A 19,700-nucleotide genomic window follows, 5' to 3' on the forward strand; every position below is an offset into this window, starting at 1 on the left:
CTAATATGATAATCATAAATTAACCTCAATTTAGCTATTTAAAGAAGGAATGTGTGTTTACCTAGTGTTGTGTCGATCGTGAACGATTCGATCATTATGAACAAACCATGGCGAGAATCAAATGAATTATGATTCTTTCCGCAAATAAATTAATTTTTTAAATGAATCATTTGTACTTTCACTGAATTGCTTGCTATGGTCGAAATGAATTGTGAATCACACAACAAACTGCCAGTTTGTGTGAGAGTGAAAGAATTGGTAGTGTTGCTTCTTGCAAATACACTTGCGCGAAGAGAATGCGCTGACGTCTAAACAATTCATATAAAGGAATGAAATGATCGAATCATTTTAGTGAATTAAAAAAATGAATTGATTTACCAAAATGAATCATTTTGTCGATCACTAGTGTTTACTAATCTTTGATATAAATAAATAAATAAATAAATATTTCCTTATTTGTTACGAAAAGAACTATAGTAGGTATTTTATTTGTTACAGGCGCGTCACCGAAAAATAATTCCTTCTTCTGTTGTTTGCGGAAGTACAAAGGCTTAAAGTCGAATGGGTATGGAGTGACAGAGAAGAAAGTGACGTATCTCCCATTTCGTTTAACGGTGACTTTCAAGGAATGCGAACCAGAGGAGAAATTGAAAGACGAAGAGGACAAGCGTATCCATGGTCCACAAGGAATGTTTCTTATCATCACTGCTCTTGCGGTCCGCTCAGTGTACAAATGTAAGTTCTTGATTCTTTGATAAATGATTCAGAAATGACCAATCAGTATAGACAAAATCAGTACTTTATCACATCGTACAGAAAACAGAATCACCTACATTAATAAATTGTATGATGTTTTGTGTTGTAATGCACATACAATTCTTTTAGTATATTTATATTTTTACATGATAATTTTTATAATTAACCAGAATTATCCTATTTTACTTAGTAAACTATTGTGTAAATGGATAATGATTAAATCTGTTGTATTCAACTTTATTTAAACTATTTTAATCCATTGTATTCAATCGATTTAATTTCTTAAATATTCTATATAGTTTCTACATTATTTTCTTTAAGTTATCTGTGTGCATTTCTTGTACTAACGATAGTAAAACGATTACAAAACTATTAGTTAATATATCTTTTTAAATGAAGGTGATAACTAACTTTAAAGAAAGAATAACTAACAATTATTAATTGCTGTGTCTTCTTTTATTTGTTAAGATCCCGAAGAAACTCGAGTATCGCCGAAATTTATGACACGTCATTTGGCATCGTCACATCTGAGTCATATTGATTCTGAAGTTGTTTCTTATCTCGGGTATTTACCACAAGACATGATAGGAGTATCTGTGTTTGATTTCTATCATCCAGAAGATTTGCCTTTCCTCAAAGAGGTCTACGAAACAGGTAATTAAACAATGTTAATATTTATACTATAAGTTTAAAAAAATATATCAACGCGAACCTTGTAAATTTTTTATTCCTTTACTTGAGATGTTACATTTTTCGTCAAACTGTTAATTTAATTTAAAAAAAGTATCGAAACAGTAAGTAACAGGGAAAGATTGAAAGTATCTGTAAATAAAAATATCATCTCACTTAAAAAAAATATTTTCCGTTATTTTCTTTTTTGCTATGGATTTAAACTTTTGATAGTAGTATGTTCATAGACTCAAGTTAGTGACAGGGGAAAAATATACCTTGATACTTTTAAATAAGAATATATTCCTATTTATTTCTAAGCTTTTTATTACTTACTATTTTTCGCCTTTTTATCATTTTGCCAAAGCTTTTAGAATAAAAGCAAAAGTTCGTCAAAGGATTTTAGAATTTAGGATTTAGATTTCTGGGCTTTCGGCATCTATGACCATGTTAGTCCATCACGTTTGAGGGATGACGTGTCTCGGCGGACTATCCAGGGAAAGGGAGGGAAGAAAGGAAGCGAGCTGGGATTTTTGTATCACCCCTGCGGTGAATGAGGAAAACTCAAAAAAAAAAAAAAAAAAAAAAAAACCTCAGAATGACTGGCCTGAAAAAGCTTTATACACTTTTTCGACCGAGTGCCTCCACCGGGAATCGAACCTGGGACCGCTCGCACCAAAGGCTAGAGCGTTAGTGACTACGCTACGCGGGGCAACCAAAAGTTCGTCAAGAAATCGAATCTTTCTCACATGACCAGTAGGAAAATTTGTATAGATTAAGGTCAGTATTGACTATTTATCTGTTTTTTTTTTTTTTTGGCGATAAATTATTGTGTGATTAAAAAAAGTCAAAGTTCGACGAGAAGGAACGTGTGCTCTTTCTCCGAAATTGAATCTGGTTTTGCTTTAAACGTAATCAATGGAAGTTTTTTAAAAACATTTTTCCTTAATATTTTTAACAAGTATTTCGAAATTTATAAGAAATAATTACTTACTGTCTAAATTATACTATGATGCACTAAATAATTTGTTTTTAGAAGTTACATAATTATATCTGTGAGTAATTATTTCAGAAGTTGTGTATGATTTAAAATCCAATCATGTTTAAGAATAGTACGTATTCAGTTGTAAGAGAACGTTTATGTTAGAATTAATGGATGCAAAATTAAAATATTTTTGTTCCTTTGTAATTACAGTTCTGGAAACTACAAGTCTAGAAACAATTAAGAGTTCGATTTATGATTATAATTTATTATAATCATTAACAATTATCTACTAATAATAAAATTAATAATTATTATTTTTTTAAAAAAATGTTTTTATTTCTAGTTATGAAAGAGCAAGGTCAGCCATTTCGTAGTAAGCCATATCGATTCAGAGCACAAAATGGTAGCTTCGTACTATTGGAAACAGAGTGGTCCAACTTTATCAATCCATGGTCGAAGAAGTTGGAGTTCATCATTGGACAACATAGAATACTAAAAGTAAGAACACAATTATTGAGTTTTTCTTTTTTTCTCAATTTAACTATTTTTGAGTGCAGTGTTATTGAATTTTTAATAAAATGTCACAATCGTGTCTTCTTTGATCACGTATGATTCCGAAATAAGTAGTTTCGTTATAACTAATATTTTCAATCGAAGAATTGAGAAATTGTAAGCTAGGTTTGGATAGACGTAGAGGTTATCAGCTTGTAGTGTCCTTTTGAGACGAAGTTGCCTTCCTTAGATGCCTTTTCTCGCCTCAGTTTGGGCTATAGTATTGCTGAATTATTGGTGTACAGTATATTAAAGTTTAAGCCGCCTCCTTTCTCATTTCGGCTTGACAATGGTAAAGCTAAAAGGCATTGTAATGCTTCAAAACGAAATTGGCATTTCTCTTACAGGGAATTGAAAATAGGCACAATTGAGCATTTATGGTACTTGTCCATAAATTCTGAACTTTAATTATAACTTCCAGTCGATATAGGGAATCACGAATGAAACCCGTAAAGTGATGCTAATCTTCCATTATCATGGACATATATTTAAGAGATTCTTGGAATGAGCTTGGAATCAGTTTGTCAACATTATGGTTTCAGGAGGTCAAGTGATGTGAAATCCTTCATGATATCGCTAAGTGCCACACAGCTAACACTATGCAAGGTGCACGCCTGAAATTCCATTGCAAGTTGTGATTCAACAGGGAAGTACCTTGATCATCTGCATGCGATTTCTTTGTCTTTGGGAGAGAGAGAGAGAGAGAAAGAGAGAAAATAGCATCCACTATTTGTCGGACTAAGAACTGAAGGAAGAATTGAAGTTTTGGGTGCACTTACAACGAAAAAAAAAAAAAAAAAAAAATTCTTTAGCAGAGGTATGCGTCACCTTCTATCAAAATAAGATATGTGAGTTATCAAACAGAAGTGTTTGTCGTGTGGTATCACAATGGCAAATATATATTACCAAGCAACTGAGATATTTGTCGCCTAGTACCACACTGGAAAATATATTTTGCCAATCTACGGAGATATGCGTCACCTGGTATCATAGTAGGAAATGAGAAATTATGTTACTGTAGAGGAGAGTGTTGACAGGTGAGTACGTTTTTTTTTTATTTTACTGGCTTCAACCGAGATTCATTTCTTAACTGAATTTATTTTACCTCCCTATTAGAATAGTCAATCAACTCTGAATTTAGCATTATAATGAAGCCAAGTTAGCTCTTTAAAACATATTAGTCCATGATATTTTGCTAGTAAAGTACGTTGAATAACATTTTACTTTTTGTTAAAGGGTCCTGCGAATCCTGATGTATTTGCTCCACCCCAAGAAGACTGTCCCCAGCAGATCTCCGAAGAAGTTTTGAAAGAAAGTAAACTCATTCAAGAGGAAATCCAAATGTTGTTGAACGAGGTATGTCTTCCATGTGTCAAAAGTGCTTGGAAGTCTAGACGATCAACAGGAAAACGAAAGGTTAGTTGGGCGGGGGAAGCTTAGTTAGATTACAAAGACAATCACTCACGGTTGCAGCAGTCACTTTAAGAAGACCCTACTCATTGCACAATTTACGTCCTTAGTAAGGTTATCTCAATTAGAAAAAAAAAAAAAAAAAAAAAAATGCGTTTATTTTGTTCGATAAACAGTTTCAAAGAATTTCTGTGATAGTCACCCTTGTTTTCCGGTATCGAAACGTAATGAGTAGTGGATGTTTTTCAAATCTTACTTTTAGCCTTAAATGTACAATCATGTTATTAAAAGTTGTCCGCTGCACTGAATTATTTTTTGATTTCTTAATTAGAATGGAAAGATTTTCCTCATGTCTTATAGACAATACATGAATCATGGAATTGTGTTTAGCAAACCGAAAGTGACATCGAAAAATATTTTTGTATTGCGACAACATTTTAATGCCTTATTGTACGTCATAATACTTATTTAGAATTCAACGTGATGACTTTCTGTCCTGTATTTGTAATTTGAGTGTAGGAAAGCCAATTACAGGAAATAGGAATAAAAATACCTCTTTTATATCTAGTTCTTTCCAACCAGAAACCATGTACTTCCTGTCAAGTATTTCGAGTATATATACATCTGTAGTTATCATCAGACCAATGTAAAAATGTTTAAGAATCACAAAGTTAAAATGCATTAGGAAATTGGACAGGGACATATAAAACCAGAAATACAATACATTCGATAATTATTATGTAATCTTGATCTTGCACTAGATGATCAGTTTTACTAGTACAAAGACAGGATGACAGACTGTAAATAATAAATTTTCTAGAGCAAAGACAAGACGGAAGACTAAATATTAAGGTTCCATTATAACTGTCTTAGGTTCGGTTCCTGTACGTCCCTGTTCGTTAGGAAGCCAAATATATAACTGTACGGATTCGACCCATTATTGTCCCTATTCGCTCGGGTACTATTCTTGTAAGAGTCCTAAGTCCAATTCCTGTACGTCCCTGTTTGGGCGCCATTCTATGTGTATGGGTTTACTCCCTTCGTATCAAAGTCAGACTAACTTGCTTCTTTTGCGAACCTCTTTGTGCTTTTACTCGAAAGGGAAAAATTCCAGTTTTAACTAGCAACGCAAACGACTGATGCAATAGCTAAAATTAGTGGTGAGTCTATTAATCGGAATGCACAGCGAGGCTTTCTTTCTTTTTTACCATATAAAAAGCTCAAGGCAATTTTTATCGCAACCACTAACTCACACAACACATTTGTATGTACGATTGCAAAAAGAGGATTCTTAGAAAATTTTCATACGAGGTCTATTTAAGAAGTTAAAATTCTGGTTTCTTATGGCATTGCCAATAATGTCATACTATCACATTTGTCAATGCATATTATTTCCGTTTTTATGTACTCTTGTCGAATTCCTTAAGGCGCTTTAACTTTTGTAATTTTTAAACTCTTTTACACTTGGTTTGATAATGAATAAAGATATATCTCAACAAAGGGAGGGTGGGGGGTGATGCATGGATTACGGTTCGAAAGCTGTAGAGGTAGGAATAATTATTTTCCTTTTTGTCTCTGTGTCGTGTTTATTTGCTAATCACGCGTTGTTCGTCAGATATTAAATTGTTTCATTTAGGCAAATTTAGATTTTCGTAATTATGAAGATTTTGTTTTCAATTTTGTAAATAATTTCTGAAAAATACTATGACACGTAACGTAATATCCCTAATAGCTTTCCGTTTGCAGCCATTTAGAAACGCGAAAATAAATACCGATTTTCTAAATGGCTGGAAATCGAAAGCAGATAAGTGAGTCGTGATAACGGTATCTCATGTAAAATAATATTGTCTAGCGCACTCTTGTTCCACATTTTAGGCGGTATTTTAATTTCGCAGTGATTAGGCCTCTTAAAATAATCTAGACTAAACTTTCGTTTAAATTTCACCAGACTGTGAGGGGTTAGAAAATTAGAAGAATAGGAACGTTATATAAAAGAACGGAATCTCAACTTCTCCGCGATTTTTAAGAATGGTTTGTTTTCGGGGGCATATTTTGCAGACTTCTGGTTAAGTGCTATGTGATAAACACCCAATACGAACAATATCTATCTGTCATTTTAAAAACTACATTTATAAAAAACATCTACTTGCATAAAATTCAGATACTGGCAAGTCGCGCAGCGTACCAGTTCTGCTTTGAAACACGTGATGCATTGCCAATCGGCAAGTCAGATGCCAAATTAACCAAGTGGAAGAAGAAGTAATTTATGAGATGTACAGATACTGTAATAGAAACATGCAAAATCAATGCTAGTATAAAAGAAGGAAAAGATCGTCACCGTAAAGCCCTTTTCGTTAAAAGAACATGCTCATTGTTACATTTATAGTGTTTATATGTGTAATTATAACATGCAATAATTTAGAAATGTTGAATTATAGGCTGTGACACGAACTTCAGAAACTGCTAAACAACAAGTGTCTAAACGATGTAAGGACCTAGCGACATTTATGGAAAGTTTAATGGATGAAATCACAAAACCAGAGCTCAAAGTAGATTTACCTGAAGATGAGAGGAGCTTCTCTGTGAGTAGTTTAGAGGTGAAATATTTTCGTCCTTTTCATTATTATTCATGTTTATGTGTAGGTATGTGTGTCTAAATGTATCAGTGAATGTTCAGTGGTAATATTTCCCATCCTATTTCAGTTGATTTCTCTTCTTATGCGGCCATACTTGATTTTTTTTTTTTTTTTTTTAAAAAAAAGACCGAGATCCGTAGTGTTTTCTGCCCTCCTCTCAGATGCAAAAAAAGATTTGTTCTTGCTCTTGGTTTCTTTAAGGGTTGCTCATATTGTCATTTTCTAACCACTTCATTACGTAATATTGCAATATATCTTTCTATATTGAAAGAGAAATATTAAAATAAATCAGAAACGCTGCGTTATTTACTTTAATGAAATTATTATTTTATTGATAATTAAAGTAAGGTTATTTAATTATTAATGGGGACACCGTAATGTAGTAGTAAGACCGTTGGACTTATATCCGCGTGGTCCTGGGTTCGATTCCCGGCTGGTGCTTCCCAATTTTCGGCGTCCATCCATCGTCGTGAGGCAAACTGGGGAGCCACTAGGTCTAGAAAGCTCCTGATGCGCCTGTTAGGAACAGGGCGTCGCGGCGCTCGAAACACATGCTCGCCGCTAGACTGGACGTAGTTCAGCCGATCGCTAGCGGATGGCGCTGGAGCAGGCTTAGGCCCACAAAATGGGCTGTTACGCTAAGTGGTTTGATTATTTAATTATTAAAGTTTTGCATACAAATTACAGATACAATAAAAAATTTCTGTCCAATTCCTCTAAATATTTTAAATATTTATATTCTTAAGACTTCATATACTAATAGTTGATTTTCGAGAAGATCTTCGAACAAGTGCTCTTTCAAATTTATGAAAAAATTAAACTCTTATCTTTCACATTAAGTTCTTACCACATATTGTACTGGATTAAATATTTCACATAAGTAAATTCTTGGGTTATTAACAATGAAAATTATGAGAACTTTTGGATTCTGTTTTTTCGTTACTCGAATCCAGATAAATCAAGTACCGGTAACCGCTGTGTGGTAGTGTCATCGCTCAAAAAGATTTTCTTCTTTCCTTTCCTAATTTAGGATATTATAAATATTTCTTTTCCCTATCGTCTTGTGACACTGTCATTTTTTAAAAAAAATCAAACAATATTTTAAACAAAATTTAACCCATGTCTTTCGTATGGCTTTAATTCTCCAAGTATGACAGTTAGTTAGTTTTCCTGCCCTTTATACAGGGTGTTTCAAAACAACACCGACAACATTTGGGAGATGATTCCTGACACCAAGATAAGACAAAAGGTATAGACCAATCTGGTTCCACAAATGCTTGCTTTCCGAATTATAGGCTGCGGAAAACATGAAAAAATGAACTTTAAAAGTCCATAGCTCCAAATATGTGGGACCTACTGTAGTCGGGTCAAGACTTCACAGAGGAACTAGTATGTACCCTATCCAAATATCCATGTTTCAGAATCCTGCAGTACTTTCGCAACAATTTTTATAGAAGTAGTTGATGAGTACTTCAAATCATATGTCCGTAGCCGAACTCCCTCTATAAAAATTAACGCGTGAGTACCTTAGGTATCTGAAACATGGACTTTTGGATAGTGCACATATTAGTCTTGACCCGACTACGGTAGGTCCCATAGTGTTGGAGCTATAAACCTTTTGCAGCCTATAACTCCGAAAGGAAGCATTTGTGAACCCAGGTTGGTCTATACTTTTTGTCTTGGTGTCAGAAATCACCTCCCAAACGTTTTCGGTGTTGTTTCGAAACACCCTGTATAATTATTGTAGTGCGAAATTAACATAGTTAATACAGAATAAAAACTTTACACTACAAATATTGATGAAAACACAATATAGGGAATTTGAACTTTAAAAAAATCATATACAGAGTGCTAAAGATATGACTGTTTACCCAAGTTATTCGCTCACTTATTATTGTTTTGTTTTTCTCTTTTGCAGGACAGAGATTCTGTGATGTTAGGAGAAATATCTCCGCATCATGACTATTATGAAGGAAGTAAATCTTCATCCGAAACTCCTCCAAGTTATAATCAATTAAATTATAATGAAAATATTCAAAGGTTTGTCAGTTTGTTTTATTTTTTCTGTTAATTTTCTTTCTTTCTTTCTTTCTTTCTTTCTTTTTTTTTTTTTTTTTAAAGGAAAAGGTAAATTTAACTATGTAGCGTTCACGATTGTAGAAGTGTTATTAGTAAACATGTGAGTTTTTTCTTTGGATTATAACAATAGTATAAACTCTTTTCCTTTCTCCACAAAGTATTTTTACTGATTTCGCTTAAGTGTTGTGTCTTTCACGAAATTTCTTGTATGTAGAAATACAATATACAGAGTCCGCCAGAAAAATGTATACATTCTTTGTCGTAATGTATCAGGATACTGGCATTGACAGTTCTTCTGAAGTTTAAGTATGTTGTAGTATGGTTTTTCGCCCAACAGATGTCGGCATTCTCAATTGTTTTCAGTTAAAATTATGTCGTAGTACGGTATTTCGTTCAACAGATGTCGGTACTGTCAGCACGGTTAGTGAGATAAGAAATTGACAAGAGCATGCTTGACATTCGAGCAGTTAAGTATGTTGTGAAGTGTTTCATCAGATTCCCTCCCCATGGACTTCTTCTTGTGGAGAACTGTGAAAGATGAAGTTTATCGAAGTAAGCCGCGCACGCTCGAGAACATTCTCCAGAAGATTACAGAGGTATGTGGCTGTAGCTGCAACGACCGCTCGTCGTTCTGTTAGGTGTTTGGCCGCCAACGACCAACATTTTGAACATCTAATGTAAATATATGGTTACTTGAAGGTTTGTAACACATGTTTGAACAATAATTAAATGTAATTAAGAAATATAATATCTAGTTTCTTTCTGAAACAGTGTATACATTTTTCTGGTGGAGTCTGTAGTTGTTGTTCTTCGTATATATCTCATAAAGAAATAACAGGATGTTTTTAGTCGACTGTGATAGGTTAAAATTGTCGGTAATAACTGTACGTATTATACTTGTAACTTGCATGAGCGACATTGGTTACGATGCATGCACTCACTCAATATACAAATAAGCAGGATAGAAGTAAAATACTCAGTGTTTTCAGGAAATATCTTTTTCTTGATTAGTGCGATATAAGTTAATTGTGACGTCTAAATATAAAATAACTAACGTTTTCAAGACATTATTCTTGATCATGTTTTTTATAAAATTTATTTATTTATTTTGCTAGCTGTTCAGAATGTTCTAGTTTGAATTCGAATTAAATAATCACTCACAATTATGTGTTGTTCATGATGCGCATTCATACGACCGTGTTCAGTAATACACAGTCTTCTGACTATCTGGATATCTCAGTATTGTTTGCTGAACGTGTACAGAGTTTGTAACGTTAGACGCGTGACCTTAGTAAATCCCTGACTTGTGTTGGCATGGTGAGTTTCCTACCAGACGTCAAAACGTACAGTTCATTCACACCAATCTAATAAAACACGGATTGAATTTTAAAAGTGTTATTATTTAATTATAAATATCGTGAAAATTGTGTGGCGTATATAAAATTTCTCATTATTGATTAATGCTGTGTAAGTTCATTCTGGCGTCTAGAAATACATTAACAAGTCTTTTCAAGAAGTAACCCATTGTTGCTCAATATTCTGTAAATTAACTGCGACGTGTTTTTGTGATAAACAATACATTGTTCGTGAATTATTCCGTTGCCTCCCAGTTTCGTTTTCCAGCTTATTTCTTCACTTATATTCACTATCCATCTCCTTCAGAATTCAAAGTTCACCTACAGGATTCTGAACTATATATTTAATTTTTTTCGTTGTAGGTTTTTTGAAAGCAAGCCTAAAACAACTTTGTCAGATGAATCTGGTGAAAGTAAGACCGAAGCGAATCGGTCACCAATTCTCAGCACGGATGAAGAAGGGAAAACCTCACCAGTCGTTGATTCCAGCTCCAGTTCCAGAAACAGGTAATTGTGAATTTTTGATACTCAAGGTATTAAATTTCTTAAGATATTATGTTCTGGACCTAACAAAAATCTTGATTAAACCATGTACTGTGTACACAGAAATTTATTACAGTGTACACGTATTTTATTGAGTAATTCTTTATATTGTTCTACATGACTAAAGAAAGCTTATAAAACAGTCTTGAACAATACTATTGCGTAGAAATGACGTCAGCAGAAACGTCAATTTTATCTTAGAAGCAGTTGAATTCAAGAATTCTGCCATAGAAATTTTGCTTGCACTTTAGTTCTAAGTATTTTCATTCAAAAGCTTTCAACTACCAATTAACTTTAGTAATATAGTAGTAGAAAACCGCAGCATGGTGAGTTGGGAAAGATGGTTTGGAGTATTATATGAAGGAGCCCCTTTTCTGTGATGCTCAATCCTTGTTCCATTATAATATATTTAGGGACAGGAATAGTATATTATATTCTTCTTCCTAAAACCACACCAGAAGCCAAAAGACATACGATTAGCAATTAACTGTATGAAACTAATGTGTGAATGCTATTTCTGTTTCAAGCAAGGCGGGGAATAGATCTATATTAGTTGCAGTGGCGACTCTTAAAGGAAGTGACATTACGAGCTGAGCGAGAAAAAAAATATCCAATGTTCTACTCGTATAGAAGAAGGAGGAGTAAGGTTTCTTCCCTTAGCTAGTAGCAATAAATTAGTAAATTTTACCGATGACTTCCCTCACGTGCCGCCACTGATTAGCTGTTTATTATTACCATCTCGCAAGAATTACATGAAACGTTATTTAATATTTTATTAATCTTGTTATTTATAAATGTGAATTCGATTGTATATACATATGGTATCGTATTGTCTTTGAACATAATACACCGAGTGTATTGATTGCTTCTAACTACTTCACTTGTAATTAGTAGTGACAAATACAACAAATTTAAATTGTACGGTTTGCGGGACTGCCAATCTTTGTGGATGCAAAGTCTTCACAATACGATACGGAAATTTGATTGTTTTAGTGGTATCTGTATCTAAAAGTAATTCTAATTTAATTAAATTGACATAGGATAGGTTTCAATGTTAATTTTTGTCCTGTTTCTCCGTCAATAAATTTCGGTTTTGTAACCTAATTAAAATAGTTTTGTAATTCTTTTGTCGTCAGGTTTTAAAAGTGTCATGTAAATATTTGTGTTTGTTTTAGAAAATGTCGTTCTCCTGTGAATGGTTCTGGCAGCGGTAGCGGGGGCAGCAGTGGTAGCAATGGAAATGCAGGAAGTGGGGGGAGTGGAGATGGAGACAACACGGGAACTGACACGGGAATGTCACAGTCTTCTTACAAACCACCTTTGCTCACTGAAGAACTTCTCTACAGGTATGTTGTACTTCAATGTTGTAAAAAAAAAATTAATTAATGAAATAGTCACTTCTAACTAGATGACGTCAGAGCATGTCTTTATGCTTTAAGCAGCGACACAGAGAAACAGGTAAAGCCAGGGAGGCAAGAGAAAGATGTAAAGAAGTGTTGACAGTGTGTAGCGGTCATGTTTACTCTGTAATAGAAGAAAGAGAAAAAGTTTTACGAACTAAACTACAAAAGTATAACAATTATAATATGCCAAGGCAGAAGCCAATCCCATCCCTCTTTAAAGGGAGATAGTCAAAAGTGAGGACCACATGCTATCAATAAAATTTCGATTGCGTGCAACTGTTTGGATCATAATTTAATAACTTGCAACTTAAAAATCTATTAATAGTTCTTAAATGTTTGTGTGATGTGATAAGCCCGGAGGAACAGTGGGAATACTAAGGAACATCTTATATTTCCTTTGATCTTTGTGTACCTGCTTCAGATTGCTCATGCTTGAGTCTAACACAGGATAACAAGTTTTATGTAGCTTTCCTTGATTATATATAGCATGTGATGTATAAAACAAACAAACGAATAAAAGAAAATTACTGACATTTTCATAATAGTTCTTTAATAATTCTATTTTACTCTTGCGTACATAATGATAAGTTAGGACTAGAAAATTTTGCGTGTAATGGAAAAATCAGTGTTGATGCTAAATTTTAGAATCAATTTTAAGAGCACTTTTAATAGTATACTTTGTTTACTTGCAGGCATAATGAGGACATGGAGAAAATTATGGTTCAAAAACATCGTGAGCAGAGAAGCAAATGCTCATCTACGGTTGATCGAGATAGTAAAGCCAAAGATTTACGACATAAATCTGCGCCAGACAAGTTGTTGGTAAGTGAAAATGATTTTTAATTCATACTCTAATCACACAGGGTACTTTAAGACTAATGATAAAATGTAAGCGTAGTGTGAAGGCGAGCGACAGCTTTCAGTTTTACTTGGATTTTGGTTTGATTTTCTTACACTTCGTCACAATCTGTCACTTACAACTTCTTCTTTCTTATACCAGATTTATACAGCTTGTACTAAGAATGCCCTTCGCAAAAAGACAGACGCTAAGTGTATAATATTTCACTTAAAACTTTATCCATTAACGATATAAAAATAAATTAATAAAGATAGGAAATTATTGGCAGCAATGTATAGGCTTACCAAAATTCAAATCTACCACACTTGTTTAAATAAAAGACTATGTTGCGAATGGAAATTCCCGCAACCACAGGCATGACAAGCCAATGTGATTGGGAAACGAAGAAAAAATAATCTTTTGAATAATTGTAGGTAGAGTATTTAATTATCGTTAAATACTACAAGCAATACGGTAAAATATACAGGCTGTTTCAAGACAACACCGACAACGTTTGGGAGGTAATTCCTGACACTAAGGTAAGATAAAAAGTATAGACCAACCTAGGTGCACAAATGCTTCCTTTCGGAGTTATAGGCTATCGAAAACGAAAAAAAAAAAAAAGAACTTTAAAGGTCCATAGCTCCAAAAGTTACCGTAGTCGGGTCAAAACTTCACTTACGAACTAATATGTGGGCTATCCAAAAATACATGTTTCAGAATCCTAAAGTACTCACGCAACAATTTTTATAGAGGGAGTTCGGCTACGGACATATGATTTGAAGTACTTACCAACTATCTCTATATAAAAATTGTTCCGAAAGTACCGCAGAATTGTGAAACTTCGATATTTGGATAGGACACATTCAAGTTCCTAAGTGAAGTCTTGACTAGACTACGGTAGTACCATAGTTTTGGAACTATGGACATTTAAAGTTCATTTTTCATGTTTTCGTCAACCTATAACTCCGAAAGAAAGCATTTGTGCGTCCAGATTGGCCTATACTTTTTGCCCTATCTTGGCATGAGGAATCATCTCCTAAAACGTTGTCAGGGTTGTTTCGAAACACCTTGTATAATTAATGTTTACATACGTAAGACAACATTGATATTCAACATAATGAATAAATAGTAATAAGTATCATAATAACAGTTTTTCAATATATTGTTTTAATTTTTTTATTAAAGTTGTACAGATATCGAATATTCAATGAAACGTTACATTATTTCATCCATCTTTTCCGGGTTTAGTATATTTCTCCTTCAAGCATAAATGGATCATCATCATGCTATATTAGCATACTGACCTCTCAAGATTAAGAAAGAAAAAAAGTCATGGTCATTTGAAAATCAGTCAAACGACGAACATTCACTATGCAATATCTTAGAGCAATTAAGAAGCAAATATATATTGAATATTAATATTGTTAACAATTGTTCTGCTTTTGCTTCCGTGTAAGTAAATTTTCATAACGTAAAGAATTAGCTATTAGCTATTCTTCAAATGTTTATTGAAGGATCTTCATACTAAAACACAATAACACACGGAGCAAAGCTAAGTAATAATTAGAGAGCTGATTTTAAGGTGCAGCACTTTTTCTAAAAATGTGGTTGTTATAACAACCAAAGTTTAAAATATCTATTTCCGGGCATAAAACGAACTGAAATGAACGCACTTTGTTGCACCTTTTTAATGGATGTTGCACCTTTTTCACTAGATTCATAAAACTTCCCTTTTTCTTACTTCTTTTAGCCTTCAGCACCTTTATTGTCCCCTTTTCTCTCTTTTTTCAAAATTTTGACAGAACAATATGTTTTATTTTCAATCTAGTTTACACATAACATTCCATGAATTTAGTCGCATCTTGACGGATTTGCTAGGGATAAATTTGAACTGAATTTGCGAAACAATCCGGACATAGAAACTTTTGCAACGTCAACTGAACTTCCTGTCCATGTGCGTACAAGATCTGTACCACAGGTTTCCGTTAATGTCGAGCGAAGTTTCTCCACATACAAGGATCTTCTGAGCTCCAAGCGACAGAAACTAACATTCGACAACATAGAAATGTTTTGCATAATCATTGCTGGAAACTCCGTAGTATGTAAAGGTTTCTTAAGCCACAAATTTAAAGTTTTCTTTTTTAAATACCGAGTTTGTTTTAACCACAATTCTATTACAAGAATGTCTAATGTTGTACAAGTTTGAGATTAAATAAAACAATTTTGCGAATTATGTCCAATGTTTAAAGCCAAGATTTTAACAATATTTGCTGTTGTAATGAATAAAGAATTTTCACGTAACTGTATACTATAGCACTTAATAAAGATATCGTATTAGCACCCTTTTTTCACACCTTTTTCAACGATTTTTAGCCCCTTTTATTTCCTTTTTCCTATTTGCATCTTAAAATTCGGTTCCTAGTAATAATATATATAAAACACAATTATGTAACAGTTTCAGCATAATAACTATGTCTTCATCAGACTTCCACTCCTTGTGGCTGCTTGAGAGTTGGTCACCTCTTGTATACTTTCCGTAGATCAACTTTTAATTAGGCTCCGCCCCTTCATTAAAAGTACCACTTGTGTGGTTTTCACTTTAACTTTTCAGCTGCACACGTGTCCAATTAAAAGTTTACTTTTTGGCTGGATACATTCTGTCCTCTAATTATCCTTGTTATGTTCTGTTATAATCTCCAGAGATTATATAAGAAGTGACCAACTTCCAAGCAGCTAGAAGGAGTGGGAGTCTGATGAAGACGCAGATATTGTGTTGAAACTGTTACGCAATTTTATTATTACTATTATTATTATTATTATTATTATTATTATTATTATTATTATTATTATTATTATTATTATTATTATTATTATTATTATTATTATTATTTACATATTATCACATAGCCTTGCTCAGTGTGTTATTGTGTTTTAGTTTAACAATATGGGAACAAAGCCTGATAGAATAATTAAAGAATCTTCATGTATGTAACAACCCGATGAAAAAACAACAAAATAAATGATTGGGATTGTTCAGGGAAACTCTTAAAGACGCAATTAACAGTATTCTCGAAATATCTTACTGAACATAATAACAGATGGCACTAAAAACCACAATTTTAATTGTTTGTACACTAACGCTTTTTGTTACGTGCATTGAACTACTCGGAGAGTGGCTAATTCTTTTCTCTGATACGATATTGAACATTGTGATTCTAATATTTTGATGTTTTCTCCTCCTTCGACTTTATCTTTAAATTGCTTCTGAAATATTTGTAGATAACCGATAAGCTTATTTATTTATTTATTTATTTATTTATTTTTTTCAGGAACAGTGCCACGGCGTAAAGAGAAGTGGTTCTCATTCGTGGGAAGGAGAATCTCACAAGGCGAGTAAACATGCGCACGTCGACTACAATGGAAAAGGAAATGGAACCAATAGGAATCCAAATAGTAAAGATCTGCCAAAGAATATGCTGTCATCGAATATTAAATTGTGGCCTCCATTTTCAATAGCCATGACGCCTCTTCATAGTGTTCAACCATGTTTTACTCATGCGTAAGTTTTAATCTCTTCTTTGTATATTTTTCTCTTTTATTCTATATTTTATTCTATTGTTCTGTATTGAGCGTGTTGCAAGTTTCAAATATTCACGGAAAATTACATTAGTAGAACCTCACTTTAGACTCTTCATACCTAGCCACCAGTACCTTTCTATTAATTTAGATGCGAGACTTCGCTTCTGTTTTTCTTTTTCTTTTCTTTTCTTTTGTACTTTCTTTTCTTTTCTTTTTTTTGGGGGGGATGTCATACAGGAAACCGAAAATTTTTTAAATGCTTCAATGAAAAGATATTACTATTATTTCAGCATTATTATTTCTAGTCTTACAAAAAAAAAAAAAAATCTTCAATTTGTATTCTGTAGCTAAATATTCCCTTTAAAAATAATTAAGAAACATATACGGGATATTTCAAAACTACACTGACAACGTTTGAGAGGCGATTCCTGACACCAAGATAAGATAAAAAGTATAGACGAATCTGAGTGCACAAATGCTTCCTTTCGGAGTTATAGGCTGTCGAAAACATGAAAAAATCAAATTCAAAGGTCCATAACTCCAAAACTGTGGGACCTACCATAGTCGGGTCAAGATTTTACTTAGGAACTAATATGTGCCCTACCCAAAAATCCATGTTTCAAAATCCTGCGTTACTTCTGGAACAGCTTTTAAAGAGGGAGTTTGGCTACGGACATATGATTTGAAGTACTCGCCAACTACCTCTCTATAAAAATTGTTGCGGAAATACCGCAGGATTCTGAAACTTGGATATTTGGATAGTGGACATACTAGTTCCTAAGTGAAGTCTTGACTTGACTACGGTAGGTCCTATAGTTTTGGAGCTATGGATCTTTAAAGTTCATTTTTCATGTTTTGGACAACCTATAACTCCGAAAGGAAGCATTTGTACACCAAAGTTGGTCTATAGTTTTAGTCTTATTTTGATGTCAGGAATCATCTCCCAAACGTTATCGGTGTTGTTTTGAAACACTCTGTATAAAATTATAAAATATGTTTGGTAGTTAATATGAAATGAAGGTAATTTTTTTTTTAATATTATAAACAAAGTAACGTAACAGAATTGAGAAATTTCAAATTTATTTCATATTTAAAATATTTACTGACAAAAGTAGATTGTAATAGGTTTTAATATTTTAGTCAGTGAATACGTATATAATTGGGAGTAAACTTAAGTAGAATTATTGTTATTATTCAGCACTAATAAAATTGTTTGTTTAGCCGTAATGTCAATATGCGATGAGGAAACTTTACTGAGTAATGCAAACTTGCAAAATTAAAATTCGGAAATTTAATAAGTGGCTTATTTACACAATATATTCATAATTTATTTTACAACATAGTATTTAGCTGTTTTTAATGAATGCGTTAGCATAATGACTTGCTTATGTTTCAGTTTAAAAGTTTTCATGTTAATTTGCAGCTAATCTTGATTTCTGATATTTTTTTCAGCAATAAGTGTTCAACATCATGTGAAGTAAACATGAATCCTCACCAAGGGCAGGCAGTACCCATCACAAATGTGATCCCTGTGTATTATATCCCAACAGGGGCACCGTCAAGTGGATTAGCGCCGCAGGAACATCCTGGTCCTCCTGGAGGACCTGTTCTATTACAAGGGCAACAAACGTATATTTCTCAACAAGGTAGGCAAATTCTATTTCAAGAAATTTTATCAGTAAAAGTATTGTCAATTATTTGAATTAAAAAAAAAAAAAGTGAAGTTTTCATCACAAGAATATGTTCTTTCACTTTGTTTAGTGAATGCAGGGGCCGCAGTGGCTCAGTAGTAGAGCGTTCAACTCTGGTGCATGGGATCCTGGGTTCGACCCCAGCTCGCACCGAGTGAGCTTTGTGGTGGACAAACATCGTGTGCGTGAATTCTCCCTTTTCTTTCCACTTTCTTGCAGCCCTTTTTAGCAGTTATAAATCATATATAAAGGTTATTTTCAGCAAATTGTATATTTTTTCTAAAATACATTTTATGGTGCAGTTGAACAATATGGGATTAAGATTTGAAAATTTACGTGTAAAATCTATTGTGGGATTACAAAGTAAGCCCCGTTGTGCAAGCATTGCCGCATTGTTGATAAAAGTGGAAAGTCGCTAATGAAATAGATTTTTAATATATAGATAGTTTGGTTGTAGATAATAAAAAAAAAGAAAGAAAAGAAAAGAAAAAAAAGAAAAAAAGAAAAGAAAAAACAATATATATATACAGTAGTTATTATGGTTACACTCACACTTGTTAGTTTGTAAGGCAGTAGCAGATGATTTCTGTACCGAATCGATAGATTTGTACTTATCACGTGCTTACCCTTAGATTGTTCAACTGCGCGAATTATAGTCCACAATCAAACCGTTTGATTTTCAGTTGCAAAATTGTAGAACAGTGTAAACGGAAAGCCGGCCTAAAAATCCAGAAGTATCGAGAATGGAGGACGATGTCCTGTCCACACATTATTTAACTAAAAACTCAATTGGTCTGCCATAAAACTTGATAGGATGTAAAACTAAGGAGTTTAGTTTATGTAATGAAAGAAATTATAGAAGTTTAAACATATAGAAGTAATCGATTTATTTTCTTTTATTCACAGTTCAATATTTAAATGCGTTACCAAGTGTTCTGTACCAACCGATCGCACCTCATGTGTTTGGAGCACAACCGATGATGCTATCATCTCTTGCGCTGCTGCAACCAACTTTAATACCCGCACCACTGACCCAACTGGGCGACTCGTCTATTATGAGTCTTTGTAAACCCGAGGATGACGCAGAGGTAGGTGCTTCTGATATTTATTTATTCATCATACTTAGGCACATAATATCAGTACTAATACATTTAGTCAAAACTCTCATTTTTTTAGAAAAAAAGAACTGTTGTCTTAAAAC

The 19,700-nt window shown here is 33.4% G+C and overlaps 1 protein-coding gene across 14 annotated transcripts in view; it reads left to right on the plus strand.

Annotated features, from left to right (window-relative positions):
• LOC145669012 (period circadian protein-like) overlaps positions 1-19,700 on the plus strand; it is a 147,636-nt gene that overhangs the window by 81,195 nt on the left and 46,741 nt on the right. For 9 of the 14 annotated variants that reach the window (XR_014128128.1, XR_014128126.1, XR_014128127.1 and 6 more), the window contains exons 7-18: positions 499-735; positions 1,225-1,410; positions 2,754-2,908; positions 4,199-4,378; positions 6,811-6,969; positions 8,927-9,048; positions 10,806-10,949; positions 12,161-12,331; positions 13,081-13,210; positions 16,559-16,788; positions 18,261-18,454; positions 19,406-19,587. Coding sequence is in view for 11 of the 14 variants with exons in the window: in XM_081737342.1 (XP_081593468.1) it covers positions 499-735; positions 1,225-1,410; positions 2,754-2,908; positions 4,199-4,378; positions 6,811-6,969; positions 8,927-9,048; positions 10,806-10,949; positions 12,161-12,331; positions 13,081-13,210; positions 16,559-16,788; positions 18,261-18,454; positions 19,406-19,587 (2,090 nt within the window). In the remaining 3 variants the exon portion in view is untranslated. The remainder of the gene's footprint in view (positions 1-498; positions 736-1,224; positions 1,411-2,753; positions 2,909-4,198; positions 4,379-6,810; positions 6,970-8,926; positions 9,049-10,805; positions 10,950-12,160; positions 12,332-13,080; positions 13,211-16,558; positions 16,789-18,260; positions 18,455-19,405; positions 19,588-19,700) is intronic. The other 5 variants (XM_081737346.1, XM_081737351.1, XM_081737350.1 and 2 more) reach the window with 3 other exon arrangements.

This window comes from Thermobia domestica, chromosome 13, assembly GCF_964235325.1.
Source record: "Thermobia domestica chromosome 13, izTheDome1.hap1.1, whole genome shotgun sequence".
Lineage (NCBI taxonomy): Eukaryota > Metazoa > Arthropoda > Insecta > Zygentoma > Lepismatidae > Thermobia > Thermobia domestica.